Source organism: Tubulanus polymorphus, chromosome 12, assembly GCF_964204645.1.
Source record: "Tubulanus polymorphus chromosome 12, tnTubPoly1.2, whole genome shotgun sequence".
Taxonomy (NCBI): Eukaryota; Metazoa; Nemertea; class Palaeonemertea; order Tubulaniformes; family Tubulanidae; genus Tubulanus; species Tubulanus polymorphus.
The window spans coordinates 2173948-2194198 of NC_134036.1; the positions used below are offsets into that span (position 1 = coordinate 2173948).

The 20251-nt window shown below is 40.5% G+C and overlaps 1 protein-coding gene across 3 annotated transcripts in view; it reads right to left on the bottom strand.

Annotated features, from left to right (window-relative positions):
• The window catches only part of LOC141914327 (atrial natriuretic peptide receptor 1-like), a 213819-nt gene that overhangs the window by 106209 nt on the left and 87359 nt on the right, over nucleotides 1–20251 (bottom strand). The window contains exon 1 of one of the 3 annotated variants that reach the window (XM_074805601.1): nucleotides 6660–6997. The exons of the other annotated variants lie outside the window; for them this stretch is intronic. Coding sequence (XP_074661702.1) covers nucleotides 6660–6924 — 265 coding nt within the window. The 5' untranslated portion in view covers nucleotides 6925–6997. Of the gene's footprint in view, nucleotides 1–6659; nucleotides 6998–20251 lie in introns of those variants that run through there. 3 annotated transcript variants of the gene reach the window in all.

Consider the following 20251-nt stretch of genomic DNA (forward strand, 5'->3'; position numbering starts at 1 on the left):
ACAACGCAGTATCCGTCCAGGGGCGAATTTAAAGGGGGGTCTCGGGGGTAAGGACTTCTTTTACGTACGTTATGACAAAGATCGTTAATTGCTGTTGTAAATTTGACACTCACAAAATTTGCATCTTTTGAGATTAGCATTTCACCAAAAATATCCTGGCATTGACTTGTGGCATTTGACCCGGCTCCCTTTCGCCTTCTCCTGAGCCACCCAAGCATTTCAATATAATTCCAAAATCTGACCCTAGCCAAGGAAAAGTCCAGCATCATGAACATGTTTTAAGAATTAAACCAGTTATAAATTATTCGCAGCAACAGACACCTTGTCTGACTCTTCTCGCCTAAACGACGCAACAATGGAGACATTGACATTTCAATCTTCCCATTGATTCTATCTTCAATCCGTAACGAAGCAACGACGTAAACACCAAACGACACTTCCTCCGACAAAACATCGAAAACGCTGCCGCTTCTCGAAAACCGATTGCGTTCTACACGGCGTTCGTAGGCGTTAACGTCATTTGAAAACTGCAGGACAACGCTGTCTCCGCCATTTGATGCTTAAGTTAGCGTTAACGTCAACGGCAGAGCGTTTTCATCAGCGTTTTTTTTTCTTTATCTTAACGTCGCAGCAACGCTAACGCGGCATAGCCTCGTCATTAACGCCGATCCTTTATTGCGGGCAGCGGCAACGTCGGAGTATAATTAATACTTTTTTTACGATTGGATAAAAAGATATATTAGCTCCACTCTCTTGACGACAACGTTGAGTGCGCGACGTCCCGGTAACGTCAACGTCAAACGTATATAACGTAAATCGAATTATTCGTTACAACGTTGGCGTTAGCCGTTTTAAGTATATTCTCAAGTGCGGGTTCATTTGAAGCGTTTTGACGTCGTCGACGCAGCGCAATAATGAAACGACGCCTGTCACCGTTGGCAAGGTTATAACGGTTCGTTATGAAGCGTTCAGAGATTGCGATAAAACGTTTGATGCAACAGCGGCGCGTGAATCATCATCGAAATATCAAATGGTAATGATGATGATATTTCAGATATCTCAAAATGTTTTATATTCGGTATCATTATCGATATTGATATTTCAAAACGGTCGCTTTGAAGTGACGCCGTACTCTGGGACGTGAGGGGAAGATAACATGCATTAAAAATGATTTTTTTTTCACAAACATGAGCGATTTGTCGACATGGGATGTTACAGAGGCGGCCATCTTACTAAAGGGTTTCAACTACATCGATTTGATGATGTCATAGGTTGATTCACGGAGCCAGCCATCTTTTCCATTTTATAAAGGATATCAACTACATATATATCATTTGATGATGTCATATGTGGATTCTATGGAGGGTGTGTTATCTGAATTTCATAATTTGTCACACGAATCAGGTAGCCATCTATTCGGTAAGGCGAAGGAACGTGTTGGAACTAAATACCTCCGATAATCATTTACCCGGTACCAGATAAACCAATACATTAACACGTCCAAATTAATGGCACATGCGCAGTAGGTGCGAAAACTAATCACCGAATCCGGTGCTGGTGATAATGAGGCAAACACGACCGTTAACGACTGACATTGTTGCCGCACGAATTTGAACCGGTTAACCTCTCGAATAGCCTGGGCCCTCAATCCCTTGTTCACACACGTTTCCGTGAAATTTGACAAATTTGCTGGGAAAATATTATCAAGAATTTCAGTGAAGATGAAGGATTTGCGAGTGGATTTCCGACCAAAATTGCGTTGCGAGGCGTTACGTCCCCGTACCGCCAACAACAAACTTATATAATACCCCAATTTGTTCTCTACCATTCAAACAACCAACCTCGTTAATGGGTTTTATTGGGTCGGTAACCCGTCTAACGAGACGACACATAGCCGACAACCCGTCCGAGAAAGAACTACAACGATTTCCTTTAATTTGTATCCAATCCGCGAGTCGACCTCCTAGAGCAGTTCGGATCGATATTAGCGTTCTCCGTTATCATTCATAGAGCATAAAGACACGTCAGCTGCGAGATGCGTCGCATTTTCTCAGAGCAACGGCCGAAAAAAAAGCGAGCACATTTTTTTACGATTCCGAGATTCCGAGCACATAAACAGTTATACAACCGCACTACGAGCCGTTCGTGTCCCTAACGACCGTTTTTGAATAATAACGAATTCCTTTATTGATATAAATGTATCGGAATCCGGGCCGCTCCCTCGGCGGTGTCGGGGAGTCGTTAACGCGACGCGCGTCAAAATGGACGCTTTCAATCAAATCAAATTAACTCAAATATAAAACGTTCATTCTTATTATATCACAATCGACGTTAACGTTCAACATCGATCAATCAACGCTTCGAAACGACGTTGATGATGATGATGGAAGAAGGACGAACGCTTACGTACGTTATACGTTTTTACGTTAGCGGCGACGTTTCGATCCGACGTAATGAACGACGTGTTGGAACTAGCTAGCTGACGGCAACGTCGGAATATCGAGTGTATCGGAATCAACGTCTATAATAACGCTTTCGATTGTTGTATTTGACGTAGACAGCGTAACTAAGAAACAGGATCAGAAACCGGGCAATGAGGACGCTAGAAATGTAGCGTTTTGAAAATTTTAAAAGTATCCCCTCCCGACTCCTACGCGGATCGTGGACATTTCTCTGGAAAGAAAATTCCATATTCAATCCGATCATCGCATTGTCCGGGCATTGTTTCCGTTGACATGGTAACGACACGGCGTAAAAACATCCGGGACATTTCCGTTTTTCTCGACGCGGTCGTCGAAAGCGGAAGAGAATATCAGCTCCTAGAATCTATTCATAAAAACGCAGGCCGTGATGGATCGGCGACATTTCGCTTCGAAAACTGGCTGTATTTAGACAAGGTGTCAAAAAGGCCGATAGCGCTAGGTGTCGACAATCTTCGAAGACCGATTTTAGGTTTCAAGTATTACCATCTCGGATATATGCCATTTACAAAAAAAAATATACCATTCTTCCGATTTAAGATCATCCATTATTTTGCTAACACCCCACGGTATCGAACAAGACTATCAAAATATCGCATTAAATATCAATGTTTCCTGGACTATCAAAATGTCGCTTTAAGTATCAAAATGTTGCCCGAACTATCATGGATTATTCAAACCGCGCAGCAAATTATCTAAAACTTTACGACGCATTAAATTATTGAATTTCAAATGGGTTTTAATGGCAATTTGAACACAATGATCTATCGCTGTAACGGGGCATTGTATATCACAATATCAATGAAATATTTACACCCCAGACTTAGACGGGATGTCTGGCAGACTGTACTATTATGTCTGTGTCAATGATGGGTTTTTTTTCCCAAAACGTACATGCACCAAAAAATGATTCATAAACACTAACTAGAAGCCGGCCTTGTTGGATTTATAAACACTAACTAGCAGCCGGCCTTGTTGGATTTATAAACACTAACTAGCAGCCGGCCTTGTTGGATTTTGTCGCTAGTATTAATCACTGAAGGTTGGATAAAAATAGGAGTGGACGAATAGAAGAAATTGGGCTTAATCTAAAAAAAAAGAAATTGGGCTTACTCAAAAAAAGAAATTGGGCTTACTCATAAAAAGAGAGAGAGAGAGAGAGAGAGAGAGAGAGAGAGAGAGAGAGAGAGAGAGAGAGAGAGAGAGAGAGGGAGGGAGGGAGGGAGGGAGGGAGGGAGGGAGGGAGGGAGGGAGGGAGGGAGGGAGAGAGAGAGAGAGAGAGAGAGAGAGAGAGAGAGAGAGAGAGAGAGAGAGAGAGAGAGAGGAGAGGGGAGTTATTGTTCTTTGATTAAACAGGCAGCAATAATACGATTAGGATTAGGAGCGTATGGTGGAAAATGCGCCGTGATGTTGTTGCGGTCAGAATCGAGGAAAAAGCCAAGGCTTGCGACAGAGAGCGGAGAGAGAGAGAGCGGAGGGGTATTAGTCGTGGTAATTACGTTACATGCGCCGAGGTCCTGACACCCACGACGTATAGCAGCGGTGAGCTGATCCGTTAAACGTGAGGTCATTTCCATGTGTGTGAACGATCAAACCGTTACATCTACAACCTAAGAGTACCCAACCACATTGAGACAGAAGCACAGGAGGAAGGCATGGCAGATAGGCAGTTTAGGTAACCTAAGAGTACCCGAAGAGATGGAGACAGAAGCGCAGGTTTCATCTAAAACCAAAGAATGGCCAGCCACGAGGGCGGCATGGCAGATAGGTTTTATCTAAAACCTATTGAGGCTACAGCAGCGATCCCAACGGCCTGGACAACTGATGCCGAGAGACTTTTAATTCGACTCCAAACGACCTAGATCACTGATTTCCATATAGGTTTTCGAAAGGTTTCATCTAAAACCAAAGAATGGTCAGCCACGAGGGCGGCATGGCAGAAAGGTTTTATCTAAAACCTATTGAGGCTAGAGCAGCGATCCAAACGGCCTGGATAACTGATTTCCATATCGATACAAATTTCGACTTTCAAACACTTTAAGATTGACAGACGAACTCTTAGCTTTGACTTAAATCATGGCTACGTCGAAACAGAAATCACGACCTACAAGCGCTCTTATTGTGCTTGTGACCTAACCGAAATCCCTAACCGAGTATCTCTTAGTTTCACTCTAAACTCGTATCTGGAACTCTGCGGCCACTTTTGGTGATTACATAACAGGCCGTCATCTTTATCGAACTACCAGAAGAACCACCAGAAGATGTGAAAAATTACTACAAAATTTCGAAGTCGATTTTTCTTTTTCGTTGCGTGGAAAATGTTTAATAATCGTAGTCGTTGAAATTTCAGAAATTCCGTTGCGAACGTTGCCCGAAGCGACCGGTATCGGATTGTCGACAACCAGAACGAACGTGCCCTCCGACATCCGAAGAGTTGGGTGAGAAAATTGGAAAATGCTCGAACGCGTGAAAAACATCAGCGGCGACGAGAATTCAGCCGATAACTCGATTGCGATGCAAATACGATGGGACTGATTGACTGAATGGGTTTAAAGGCCACGTTTTGAAGTTTCTGAAATCTGCACAAAAAAATCAGGGCGATCAAATGTTTTACATTCGTAACAACATCACCGATAGAGGGCACTGCTCCCAGTTATTAATGACACATTTCATATTCTCGCTGTGGAAACAAACGGTTGAAATGTAAATTAACTCCCAATTCATGAAAGAAAATTCTGTTAACCAAAACTTTCTAACTTGAGTTCCGATATTTTATGGGTCGCTATAGCTTTGACGGGCCGCGGCAAGAACCCGCTGTCCTCATCTGAAGAACCCCATGGTGCTCAATGGAAGAACCCAAAGATAAGACATATGGTATGATAAGGTCAAATAGATACAATTTACAAGACCCAGACCTATACAGAGCTGAATATTTTTCATCAAATCGCTTTGAAAGAAGTTAATCAGATCTTTATCGACACCAGCTGCAGATGGCTCTATATTTTCGAAGATACCCGTCATATTAATATCGTCAAATTTCTCAAATGAATCAATCATAAAATCGAACGATATCAGAATTATTTTATGATATTTTGCACGATATATCAGGTGCAAAATGAAGCCGATATTAAAGAAAGTAAACGGACGTAATAATCCGGGATTTATATTTATGATTATGATATGCGTACTAACAATGCGCACAGACCGACAGGATCTCATATTCTCAAGAGTAACCCACACAGAACTGAACGTCTTTCGGCGAAAGAAGATAAATTCATCAGTAAGTACACTTTTACGTACAGGGCTGCAGTTGCTGAAAGGTTGGTTAGAGTTAACCAGCGGACAGTTGACATAGTGACAATTAAAAGTTCATTGTTACTATGGTATTTATCCGCTGGTTATCTTTAAACAACTTTCGAGCAACTGGGTCCTGCTTTTCAATTAACCAATCGTTAAATCGGCCTGGAGTAAGATGAGGAAAATACGTTTGGTGTTTAAAAAAAACAAATAATTTTCGAGATATTTTCGACCTGAATTATTTCCGAGGTATTCATTTTCACAGACGATGCATAAATTAACTCTGATCGCTTTGCTGATTGGCTGCATGGTACAGGTGGCGGCATCTATCGACGCCGTTAAGAGGCAAAGACAAAGCGACGAATATCCTGTCGACGACGACGATGACGTCATAGGGAGAACGAAGCGATTTATATTCATGTTTAATCCAATGATGCAGATAAAGTTTTTCGTCTCACGAATGGAGGCGTCTAAAATAGCGAATTGGGTAAAGTCGTCTGCCGCGGTGCGAGTAGAATTAGAGGATCTTCGTGACAAAATCAATGGATGGTTAGACGACTAGCGGCCATCTTAGATACGGTACCGTTTAACATTCAATAGCCGTAACAATGAAGATTATATCGAGATACAAGATGGCCGCCTTGACGATTCCATCTATGACGTCACCATCCAGTAATAGTTACTTCGTTGATGATAACGATAGCAAATGACGGTAACTATGGTACCCGATGACGTCATAATAAGAAACGTGAAGGCAGCCATTTCCCCCTTCAAAATAAATGTAGCAAACGAAAATGTGCTTTTCCTTTCTGTCATTTTGATTGGCTGAAAAATGGTTTTGTATTTTCATTTTTTTTGGGGTCTAAATATTTTACTACTTACTTCGACTGACACGTGATAATTTCAATAGCGATTGTCGCGCCTCCTCGTGAGTAATCGTAAAATCGTTGGTTAACTCCCGATAAACGCTTTCCGGTTTGTCGCCCAGCTCCCGGTGCTTGTTCTTCACCAGAACTTGATTTATCGCTTCCATTATAAAAAACGAAGCGTCGCTTTTCGTGTATTTATAAAACATTCCCAAACGTCGCCAGTCGAAATGCGCGAAGGCCGTTTCGACGAAATCCGCGCATTTCAAATAGGTGCCCATAACGCGCGTCAATAGTTGATAGATGTCTTTTTTCCTGTCGAATTCTTTAACGAGGGCACCTGCTGTTAGTACCGGTATATTCCACGCGGGGGAGTACCGAGCTACGGGAGCCACGCTGTACTCGCAGACCGGACCGAAAAACACGTGAGCTTCGTTATTGTAGTACATCTGTATGGCCGATAGAGGTCCTGCCTTGTCGCTACATTTACTGTCCACCATTGTTGCTTTGAGTTGGTAACCTTGCAACAATCCGGTAGTGTTGGCAACTTTCTCCATGGCGATATGAATAGCAGGTGCGACTTTCTCCATGGCCCATTGGTAATTCATTTTCTCGGGCAATATGACGCCCATTTTTACCGTATTAGTGGCGCCGACGGCGGCCAAAAACGTCACTAAGACCGTCAATAAAATCCCGAGTTTATGAAATTGAATTCTGCACATTTTTACTAAATTCGATATAAATTCCACGATAAAAAAACTATTCAGGATTTTTCGACTGAAGAAACACGCAGACGATACCTACTCAGTCATAACACCATCACGAGATAATCCGAGATATTCCGTTGTGTTACGAGATGACGCGGGTGCGGGAAGTCTCGCTAGATCTAAAGCTACCACGCGAGATTTTACGAGAACACGCGAATTAAGTCAAATTTCTTCCGAGCTACAATCAATTTCTTTTCTTCAAGAATTCGTTCTTCGAAATCTCGTGAGATGATGCGATATCTTCGGAGATTTTACGAGAATTTAAAATCGATTTTTTAAATACGATATAACGTTCTAAAGTTTTGAAATCGAGATGAATTTTCTACAAGGTTATCAGATTTCTCATGAACAACGAAGCAAGCTTCCTACGCGTATATCACGATATATCAATTTGAGATTATCAATGCGATACCTATTTGAGAATCTCATCGGCGCCGTTTGATGTCTACAGCAGTATCAGATTCTCGTATACGAATATCAATATACGCGTGTTTGATGTAACGTTTACGTTCGGCGTATAACGTAAGCGTTTACGTAACGTTCAAACGTTGGGAACGTCCACCGATACGTTTACGGCGACGTTTGATAAAGTGTTATCAAGGTACCCACCAGACCGTAGAATATTCGGATTCGGTCTCAAAATTTTTCACCCTCTAAGATTCATTGCCCTTTCAATTTTCTTATAGAATTTCCAATTTTTCCTATTTTATTTTCGTTTCAGTGTTATTCGGAAGTAGCTGCAGCTGATTATCTCGTTTTCTTCGTAGCTGCACCTGCGATCGGTTTCTACAGCAACAAGTAACTATTCGTATTGTTGCACATTTGGAAGAACATTTAAAACGAAGAAAATTCTAACGTTACTTCTTTCTCATAAATCTCCGCAAATATCTACTCTCATACCGATATATCAGATATACATACTAATACGGTCTGTTAATCCATGCGCTGATACTATAATCCAATAATCCGTGAAATGAGAAATTCAAAGATAATCCACACATATATTCACATTGATCACACGAGCTAAAATCCACGAGTAAAATTACAGTCCGTTTCTAGATATCAGCAACAGTCTTTACGGTAACATCTAGATATTTGGAAAAAAAATGTGAGATTTTATTTCATCGAATAACGGCATATTTTAATTGTTTCCTAGCAACAAACATGTCGTCTGTTAAACCACTCTCGTCTGTTCTCTCTCTCTCTCTCTGATGACGACGTAATATCCGCAGACCGCGTTTTCGAGAACGATATTAAGGATGGCAATTTAACGATTGTAATAAAATTAATTTTTAAATCTTTTTTTTGAGAAAATATTTTGAAGAAATTCTTATGAATCACGATTTATTTTTGCCTTGGAAAAATGTTTTCATCCGTGCAAAAAGGAAAATTAAATCGCCATTAGAAGAAATAAACCGAAAAATATTCGTTTTTTCAAATATGTTGAAACCGAATTATATTTTTTCCAATCATGAAAAAAAAGAAATTTCTTATGCCTACGATATATGTCATGAATAAAAGCAGAATATCAAAAGTTTTCGAACCCGAATTATTTTCGTATTTTTCAACTACGAAATTTGTGATGAATAAAAACAGAAAATTCGAACGTTAAAAAAGAAATCATCGATAAAAAAAATGTTCCCTTTTCTAAAGGATAATTCCCATTTTTTTCGCTACAGAATCCGCTGTTTTTACGGTTGCGCTGAACACCGATACGTATTATGAGATTTCGCGGCCGCCGCCAACGAAATTCTCAGAAATTGAACAAACATCCGGTAATTCCAAAACAAAAGATTCGTAATAGTGTCGTCTGGCAGAACGCAGACGAGAGGAGAGAGACAGGCAGAGAGAGCGTGTCGGGAACAATTAGTATATGCCGGTATCGTCTGCGAAAATGAAGCCGATTCTAGTCCACGCGGTTATAAACACAATCCGCGTCTGATGATATCTGTTTATCAGCAGACGATGTGTTGGAATACGAAACGTGTGCGGGCGTGTGCGTGAGTCGTGTGCGCGCGCGTCAAACGACAAACACGGACAGTGACGATATCGAGGTCGAGGTCGTTGACTGGCGGTATGACGTGTGCGTCTCGTCAGTCAAACGTGTGCCGTCGTGTGCGCGACACCGTTCGCCGTATATTCAATGTTATTCCGCGCACCGATAACTACACGAATGGTCCTTTTACTGCCACAAGTGGGTATCAGAAGTTTCTCTTCGTTTACCTCGCCCCCCTTGTCTATCAGGTCGCCTGTTATCTCCTCAAAGTCGTCATGAAATACATTCACACTTAAGATACGTACTAAATATTCCACGCTGAAATCCGTCTTTCGAATATGATATCCATTTTTACTTGTTACAAAAACTGGCCCGTATAAAACCGTTCAAGTCAGAGCAGTCTTTCTTCCAAATCGTTACCGAACAACTCCTTATGAAAACAATTTGAATTGCATATCACGCTGAAGTCCGTTTTAAAAATATATCCAATAAAATCCATAAAAAGACGAATCGCCAATGTTTCAGATGAATCCGATTAACGTTTAAACAAAAAGCGACACTCGTAAAAACAGATATAAGTCTAGAAGATTCGCAAGATGAATATAAGAGATAAATTCCACAATAAATCAGCGAAAGATGTCAAAGTTCTTGAGTAAAAGAGTAGATATTTCGAGCAAGGTTTCGGCTAAAAACTATTCAAGAACTTCATGATCTTTAGCTGAATCTATTGTAGAATTTCTCACTTTCATTAAAAAGATATTTCGAACCGGAATATAACACTTTCGTGATATATCAGAACGATGCTAACTGCCTCGGTGACGTCGATACGACTGATTGGTTTGAATAGCTCTGACACCAGCGCGCTGTGGGTGGCGATGTATCCGGCGTGTTGTTGCGAACCACCACGAACCGCAGACGAATTCGGGTCGTTTACCAGAGGTGATAAAATTTTACGACATGTCACTAGAACACACTGGTAAATATTGCGCTCATGCAAACATCCGAAGGAAACATATTTCAGCTAATTTGGTTTGATATATAGATCTCTTGTTATGGGAATTGCTAGGTCGATTTTCAAGTGTTTAAAGTACTCGGAACTTTATTGCCTAAATTATCTCTCTCAATAACTGAGGTTTTGTGGCTAAGTAAAAATTCCTATGTCCCCCACGTCTGGGTCGAATTTAGAAATTAAGGTCTTGACAAACTCAAGTATGTTTAGAAATTCTATCGTAAACATGAATTTGTGACTAAAGTTTTCTCGTTACCGTAGGTCTTAAAAATTCCTCTGTCCCACGCCAGGATCGAATTCAGAGGCTAAGCTCTAAAACGAACTCAAGTGTGTTTAGAAATACTAACTCGCAAATACGAATTAGTTTTCTGGTGACTAAGGTTTTCTATTATAGAAATTCCTAAACGCCTAACAATTTGGATCCTATTTCAAAGTGTTTGTTTTGAGTAAGAGGTTTAGATTTTTACAATCCTGACTGTTTGAAATAAAAACGCAATAAACTTTATATGGACTAGAATAGTATTGAGTACAAAGTCTTCTTGACGGAAGAACCATTTCTACCTTCCTCACCCATATATTTTAAAACAAGACGTTTTGTAAAATATATCAATTTTTCGACTTCTCCAGGTTTTCTATATAACACGATATTGTGAAGAATCCTTGTAAATTTCTTTATCATAATAAAGTAACTTCGAAATACACAATTCATTTCCAAAAGCGCTTGGCAATTCCAGAGTACTCATTGGGATTACAAAAAAACAAAAAATATTCTCAAAAACAGATACTCCTACAAGCTTTGACTAGATATGTTCCATTGCCAAATCAAAAAATATTTTCTCACTATCATTCGGCCATTATTGAGCGGTTTCTGACCCCAATAACTATCGCAAATTGCTAAAATTGCGCATTCGTAAAGCAAATTGTTATTTTGTGCAGAAATGTATTTGTCAGTCGTGTTTGTGTACAGTAATTAGTCATACGTCATCACTGTTTTTGTTTACGGCGTGCTGTCGCTCAAACTGCCCGCTCACTATCTGTCACATGACCAGTGGTGATACCCTCGACCGACCGGCGAGAGATGTCGTCTGTCCTCGCCATGTCGTCTGTCCGCGTTAACGGAAAAGTTTAAACTCTTCCATCATAACTATAAAACCATTGCTACAAATCCCAACAATAAATCACAATGCCAACAGAGATATAGGGAAAATCGCAAGAGTGTGGAAATGATTGTGACCAATGAGTTAAAAATGTGTTTATCCTAAAAGATGGATGGATTATCAGCGCCACTGATCGCAGGGGGAGGGACTGCCTCTCGAAATCGTAGGGAATTTAACTGAATCGTCGAATCATTAGCGATTAATCATAATCTTACTGAATAGTTGAAGTTATCGAGAATGAGAAGGTCGTCATTAGTAACTAATCATAATTTTACTGAATCGTTGAAGTTATTGAGAATGAGAAGTTCGTCATTAGTAACTAATCATAATTTTACTGAATCGTTGAAGTTATTGAGAATGAGAAGGTCGTCATAAGTAACTAATCATAATTTTACTGAATCGTTAAAGTTATCGAGAATGAGAAGGTCGTCATTAGTAACTAATCATAATTTTACTGAATCGTTGAAGTTATCGAGAATGAGAAGTTCGTCATTAGTAAATAATCATAATTTTACTGAATCGTTGAAGTTTTCGAGAATGTCATATCCTATTTCGCTGAAACTGGAACATAATACGAATCCATGTCCAAATAACAAATAGCAACTCCATAATCGAGTACACATCACTGATGTATGATCATTGCCAGTTGGCGATAAGCGTGAAATATCAATTCTCACTAGATAGATATATCATGTATCCAATTCGATAATATCATAATTATCAACAGGAGGATAAAATGAAATATCATAATCGCGAAATTGATAATTGCCATCAGACTGCTGTCAGGGTTACTCGTACTCAATTATATCAAATATCGAAAACTGCATTTCTGTAATCTCTGTATATATGGTGCATGGACAATCTAACAACTTAATACCAGTCTAAGCTCATTTTGGATCTATAACCAATCTAACAATTCAAGACCAGTCTAAGCTCATACTGGTTCTATCGCCAATCTCACAACTTAAGACCAGTCTAAACTCATTTTGGTTCTATAACCAATCTAACAATTCAAGACCAGTCTAAGCTCATACTGGTTCTATAACCAATCTCACAACTTAAGACCAGTCTAAACTCATTTTGGTTCTATAACCAATACAACAACTTAAGACCAGTCTAAGTTCTTTCTGGTTCTATAAATAATCTAACAACTTAAGACCAGTCTAAGCTCATTTTGGTTCTATAACCAATCTAACAATATAAGACAAGTCTAAATTCATTTTGGTTCTATAACCAATCTCACAACTTAGGACCAGTCTAAGCGCATTTTGGTTCTATAACCAATCTAACAACTTGAGACCAGTCTAAGCTCATTTTGGTTCTATCGCCAATCTCACAACTTAAGACCAGTCTAAGCTCATTTTAGTTCTATAACCAATCTAACAACTTAACATGTTATATAAATCGTAATTTATCATAACTTTGCGGAGGGGGGGGGGGTGTCCAATAACATATTGAAAATCGATAAGAAACATCGCCGATTGGAAAATTGTTATTAGAAAATTGTCTCCAAGAAACTGTTGGGGGCCGAAATAATTTCTTGCGGGGCAGTTCAGTGTAATAGGTTCAAGCTAGTACTAGTGGGGAAATCAACGGGTGGTTGCTAATAGTTACTCGTCTGCCCCGCGCAACAATTATCAGGGAAATATTGTTCATTTATATAAAGTGTTCATTAAACTGCATCGGATCAAATATCATATTTCTGATATATCGGTTTGATATATCGGTTTTGAGATAGCGGTTGTTGTTGTTGTTGAGATGTTATAGTCTTATCATATTGCAATTAATATCTGCTGATGGAGTCGAGTTTGACTAGGAGTATTGTGTTACCAGCGCGTCGAGTGTGTGTCAGTCTAATCTAAACTGAAATAACCTTTCCATTCCATGTCACCAGTAATATACCGGGGAGGGTGAGAGGGGAGAATAAGATTGGAAGGAGAGGTGTATGTGGTCAGAAGAGAGAGGGAAGGGAGAGTGACAGGGGAAGGGAGAATGGAAGGAGAAGTGTATGTGAAGAGAAGAGAGGGAGGAGGGAGAGAGAGAGAGGGAGATAGGGGGAGAGAGAGAGAGGGAGATAGGGAGAGAGGGCGAGGGAGAGAGAGAGGGAGATAGGGGGAGAGAGAGAGAGGGAGATAGGGAGAGAGGGCGAGGGAGAGAGAGAGGGAGATAGGGGGAGAGAGAGAGAGGGAGATAGGGAGAGAGGGCGAGGGAGAGAGAGAGGGAGATAGGGGAGAGGGCGAGGGAGAGGGAGATAGGGAGAGGGCGAGAGGAATAGGAAGAGTGAAATGGTGAAGTTGGAGAGAAGGGATGGGGGGAGGTCGAGGGGAGTGGAGCGAGGGGGAGTGAGGGGCGTAGAATGAGATAAGGGCGATGAGTTGTTACGATGAGAATAGGGAGGTTAGAGGAAGATTGAGGTTGACAGAGAGGTAAATAGAGACAGAGAGAGAGTGAATGATACACATAATATCTAAAACGAGCTGGTAAAATATCAATATTTCACAATAGAGTTGCTCGAACTATATTCAAATGCCTGATAATTCAAGTAGGTTACGAAGAGCCCTCGACATCTACTTCAACCCAACAGCCGTATCCACTACCCGATACTCCACACACTCAATTGTGACGGTTCATATTGGTAGTTAGTAGAATTTCCGATAAAAACAATCAATATAAACTATCATTATTGCATACGATGACTTTTTCAATTAGCGACAGTTGGAAACTCGTCTGCGGTACTTTTGCTCGAGTACCCTACAATCGTTACAATACAAATCGCAACAACAATGCGCTTTCTCCGACAGATATCCGTTTTTTTTGCGAATCAAAAAATCCGACTACATTTTTTTTACGATATCGATGTTTTTAGCAGCAGAGTTCTGACGGTAGATAATGTGGTGATTCCTGAAAACACGGTTGCCTTCAGATATCCCCCTATGACATCATCAAAATGATGTGGGGAAAAGTCACTTCTCGAAAAGATGCCTTCACAAATTCCCCTATGAAGTGAATTCTCTTTTGATTTTTGACGAAAAAAAAAAAACACTTACATTTGAATTTAATTGATGTGGTGACACTTCCAGAAAAGATGGCTGCCTCCATGAAAATCCCATGGCAAAATGGCTGCCTTCGAAATTTTCTTTAAGACATCAACAAAATTGCCAAAGAAAATGGACATGCGATAGAGGAGGGGTTTATCGAATCAGCCATATTTTACTAGTGGGTCTACATCGCCATATAAAATCACAATGACGTCATAGGGGATTTAGATAGGCAGCGAGGATCCTTATTCACCAGAAACGATGTTATTGAAGAACTGGCATTAACAGCGAAATACCGACCGAAGAGGTAGGAACCGAGGAACGAATCTCCGAAATCGATTCGATAAAAAGCCCCCGGTATTTAGACAAGCGACCGCGGCTGATTTCTAGGGGATATGAAATCGTCTGCCATTGCTATTTGTCAGCCGGTAAAAACCGTGGGATCGATACAGAAAACACGACGCAAAGGATTGGACGGAATCGAACCGGAGGTCTTCCGCGATTCTGAATCAACACAGGCGATAACACCGGGCTTTAGATTGCGTAGATATATCGGCGAGTTGTCAAGGTAATTTAGTCGGTCGTCCGAAATAATATTTACGTAGATTCCAAAGGAAATAGTAGTGAACGTAAGAAATAAAGACTCATGTCGTGAATCTTATCCGACATAAGTTTTTTTGACTTAACACTCACCACGAAAGCACCGACGTTTACGATTCGGCTCAAATAAGTTATTTTGAAAATCTCACTAAACCTTGGACTGTTTCAATAAAGCCTGACTTACACCCTAATAAGTGCTGAATTAACTGTGGAACATGTAGTCGAAGTTGATAATAAGCGAAACTGTTGTCCTTTGAATTTGAAATTTCCAAACACCGAGTACAACAATACGGACCAGTACTTGTTCCGTTGCCGAGTGACCACCACTCCTAGCTTTCACAATTTTATCGACATTCAGAATCAGCCGAACTCGTTTCGTCTGTTTACTGAACCGACCAATCTGCCCAGGTAAAACTATCCGGAACAGACGGCTAGATCGATAGAACCCGACAGGACGAAAGTAACTTGAACTGGAAGTGTTCTGTCGTCTGCCAGGGTCGGAGAGAGAGGTGAGAGGCGGGAGAAGAATGGCTGAAATGACAAGTTACTGGTCGTGAATAATCCTCAAGAATGTCTCAACCAGGAACGAATCTCTTGACCGCAGTAGCTCAGTAAGTATTCATTGTCAATAACAGAGGTTCAGCCGTACCAATAACAGCCCTCCGACTTACTTAAACTAGGGTTCCCACTTCATGAAATCTATCAACAATCGAGTTTAGGCCGCTTGAGCTTAGTTCTTCATTAAAACTTAAAACTTACAAATTTAGCATTGAGTTCTCGCGCTTAGGAGTTCATCAGAAAAGCTGCATGCATATCGTCTGCTCCATCCACTTGATTTACGTTTAACTTACTAGGGTTCGGCCTTTTCGTAGCCACCGAATGCTAATAATTTCCGAGACAGTTTTATTTTCCCGATTCTGTGCTCATTTTTAACCCAACCATCGACGCTTTATTAGTACAGATAGTGAAGATGTTGCGCTCGTTGTCGACAGCGAAGAAGATGAGATTAATAGGACAGAATGAAGTGGAAATGCTAGAATTTATGGAATCTTGTAACCGATATAAGAAGTGCGCCGAAAACAGTCACGATCTGTTTTTTGTCGGTTGTGAATTAAAGACTCGTGAGCGTGTTGTACAAGTTGTTGCGTCATGCGGCTATTCGACATTCGACAATCGATTCTCGTCTCCTTGAAAATGGTAAAATGAGCAGAAATGGGAGATGCGGATATAGAGGAGAGAGGAGCGATGTTAGAGGGAGAGAGGAGGTAGCAGAGGTAGGGATGGCAGGGAAATGCTGAGAGGTAATGCCACTGGTCAAGAGGAGGAAACCTTTACGAAGAGGTTCGAAGAAATAGAAGGCAGGGTTTGGCCATAAAGTGCGGTGGAGTGATAATAGAGAGTTGGAGGTTGGGCCAAGGGCAAATCCATCATTTTAAGACTCAATTCTAACGTCACTACAACTAAAATCACTCATTATATCCCTCGTTCATTTGGGAATTGGATGGTGAAGCGTAAGATGGAAGTGTGAGGAGGTGACGCGAGAGAGACATAAGTGAAGGCAGGGTTGGGCCAAAAGAAGAACCCCATATGACTCATTACAAGGCTAAATGTGGGCGAGGTGAGTTAAATCTACGAGCAATTATCTAAGTTTAGATAATTGCTCGTAGGTTAGATGGAAGAAGGGAGAGTCATGAAAGGGAAGGGGAGAGGGAGGCGAGATGTAATAGACTAGTTAGATAGAGGGTAGATGGGAGAGTCATGAAAGGGAAGGGGAGAGGAGGAAGGCGAGATGTAATAGACAAGTTAGATAGAGGGTGGATGGGAGAGTTATGCAAGGGAAGGGGAGAGGGAGGCGAGATATAATAGACTAGTTAGATAGAGGGTAGATGGGAGAGTCATGAAAGGGAAGGGGAGAGGGAGGCGAGATGTAATAGACAAAAGGAGAGGGGGTGATGTGTTAGAGGGTGAAAGGGGAGAGGGAGTGGGGGAGTGGACAGATAAAAGGGTAGTGATATTGGATTACAAGTACCCAACGGCTACTGATATCGTTGACCCGTTTCATGAAGTTGTTGTGGAAACCACTTAATGTAATATCATCGCAGACGATTCCGGTTATTTTATCGGGTCAAGTATAAATCAGATTCGACAGAAGAAGTAGCTGTCAGTATCGTGTGCGCACGCGCAGCCAATTCAGGACCGTCGAGACTTCACCGCAAAATAATTCTGGTACGATCACCAAGCTGAAGTTCGCTTGAATTGAGGAAAAAAATTATTTTCTCAGCGAAACAAGGATGTTGTTGCAATATTTGTTGATGGAGAAGGAAGGGATATGCGAGATGTTTCTAAATGTGAGAGTTAGGTCGTAAGTGTCAGTGTTGGAGCTAAGGAGCCGCAAAGCGCAGAAACAGAATATGTCGGGCCAGTGTAATGGGGACTGCATGGAAAGGGGAAGGATATTTGAGATGTTTTTAAGTGTTGGACCAGTGTATGGGGACTGCATTGAAATGGGAGGATATTTGAGATGTTTTTAAGTGTTGGGCCAGTGTATGGGGACTGCATTGAAAGGGGATGGATATTTGAGATGTTTTTAAGTGTTGGACCAGTGTATGGGGACTGCATTGAAAGGGGAGGATATTTGAGATGTTTTTAAGTGTTGGACCAGTGTATGGGGACTGCATTGAAAGGGGAGGATATTTGAGATGTTTTTAAGTGTTGGACCAGTCTATGGGGACTGCATTGAAAGGGGAGGATATTTGAGATGTTTTTAAGTGTTGGACCAGTCTATGGGGACTGCATTGAAAGGGGAAGGATATTTGAGATGTTTCTAAAAGTTGGGCCAGTGTATGGGGAAACTAAGATTCTATACGACTACCGCGAAATAGATCGTCGGGTCGCAAACTCGAAGTGTGCTTCTGGTAGAAAGACCAAAGAGGTAATGAGCTCATGTCGTAAGCAATGCTGGGCCACTGCATAGACCCATGATTTTCCCTTACATTGGCCATGGACCCACGGCCAAGAGTCGAAGGCCAATGTAAGGGAAAACCAAGATACTATTTGGGAGCGAGGAAAGAAGTTCTGAGAATCTATGGAATATAAGCTCGGATTTGAGGTTAGAAATGTAGGCGAAGAATTAGGGAGCGAAGTTGCTGGGTCGAATGAGGGAGAGAAAGGTTAATTGAGGATTCTAAAAGCAGTCTTGCTTTTTGAGTTAGCAGGAAGCGAGTTGGACCAGTGGAGGAGAGTAAGATAAGGGATTGAAGATTCTGATTCAGTCTAGTTTTTTTTTTGGTTAGTAAGGTTTGACCAGGCGGGTAGAATATAAGGTAAGGGGTTGAAGATTCTGAAACACGAATGACGGAGAATGAGGTGAATTAAGGTATTGAGGATTCTGACGCAGTCTTGCTTTTCTCGTTAGTAAGTAGGAAGCGAATTGGACCAGTGGAGGATAAGGAATATTGAAGATTCTGACTCAGTCTAGTTTTTTTTTTAGTAAGGTTGGACCAGTGGGGAGAGTAGGGTAAGGAATATTGACGATTCTCCATCAGTCTCGGTTTCTCTTTCAAGACGATGGTCTGGACGCTATCAGACATGATATAACTCGAATATTTCTCCCGGCGCCTACAGGCATCAAAAGGTAATAATCCAAGTCAATTGGTCAAACTGGTCAACTTGTGCATATTTACTCTAACGGAAGAATTGATAAACCCACGGGGGAAGATAAGAGACCCACTTCGGCATACGTACTTCAAAACGATATAGAGAACGTCCTCCTCACATCATTGTTCTTATCACTAACTTATCAGCATCGAGGTAAGAGTACTGGTAAACAAATAGCTGACGACAACGTATTTACCTTCTGCGCGCCCGATATCGATATTGAATTGACATCTACATATATATGCATACATATATATTCGTAGCGGACACAGAAAATGCCGACCGACACGTATCGTGGATAATGAAATCACAAACGCAGTAATAACAGGGCTGTCCAATAACGGATACAAGAGATTGTTGTGACTAGCAGACGAGATCGGAATAACGAATTCATGAGCTGTTAAAGTAGCTCTTTCTCGGCGGATTGTGATATATCTTGATATATAATTCCCACTAGTGAGATTTGATATTTTATATCGAACCGTCAACCGCCCTTGATGACGTATTTGCTACTACAAAGATGATAAGTTACTTAAGATGACCTTCTCATTCTTGATAACTTCAACGATTCAGTAAAATTATGATTAGTTACTAATGTCGACCTTCTCATTCTCAAAAAGTTCAATAATTCAGTAAAATTATGATTAGTTACTAATGATGACCTGCTCATTCTCAATAACTTCAACGATTCAGTACAATTATGATAAGTTACTAATGATGACCTGCTCATTCTCAATAACTTCAACTATTCAGTAAAATTATGATAATAAACTAGGATTGGCCAGATATCTAAGATTTAACGAGATTGTTCAATAACAAAGCAAATATTTGCAGTAATTTTGCAATTTCCGGAAATAACGTCTGAATCAAAACATTTCGAGTATAAATTATCTACTCAAAGCTGCCATGTATATTTGTTCTAAAAACCTTTTTTTTTTATTCAGGGAAATAATATTTACTCAACATCAATTTATGGTGGACACAGATTTGTTTTGTTTTAGAGGATTCTAATTTAAAAAATATAAAATGTAAGGCTAAAAAAATTCATCTTCTTTCTCCTAATCGGCCGGGTCATTTTCGTAAAATGCAGTAAAATTTGTAATCAGTCCATTACTAAATATATTCATTTGTTGGTAGATTGATCGTGATTTCTTTTTTTTATAAATAGAGAGTTATGTACATTGTAAATTGCGGAGAATCAAGGTATCAATTATTTAAGCCTAAACTCGATCGAAATGATGCGATTCATTCTGCATGAAAATTGATTCAGATTTCATACAAATATTCATTGAAAAATATTCTAAATTTCCATATATTCTATTCCAGGACTATTCACGCGGACTAGTTACCAGTGGTAACAATACCGGGTTAATCCACTCCGGTC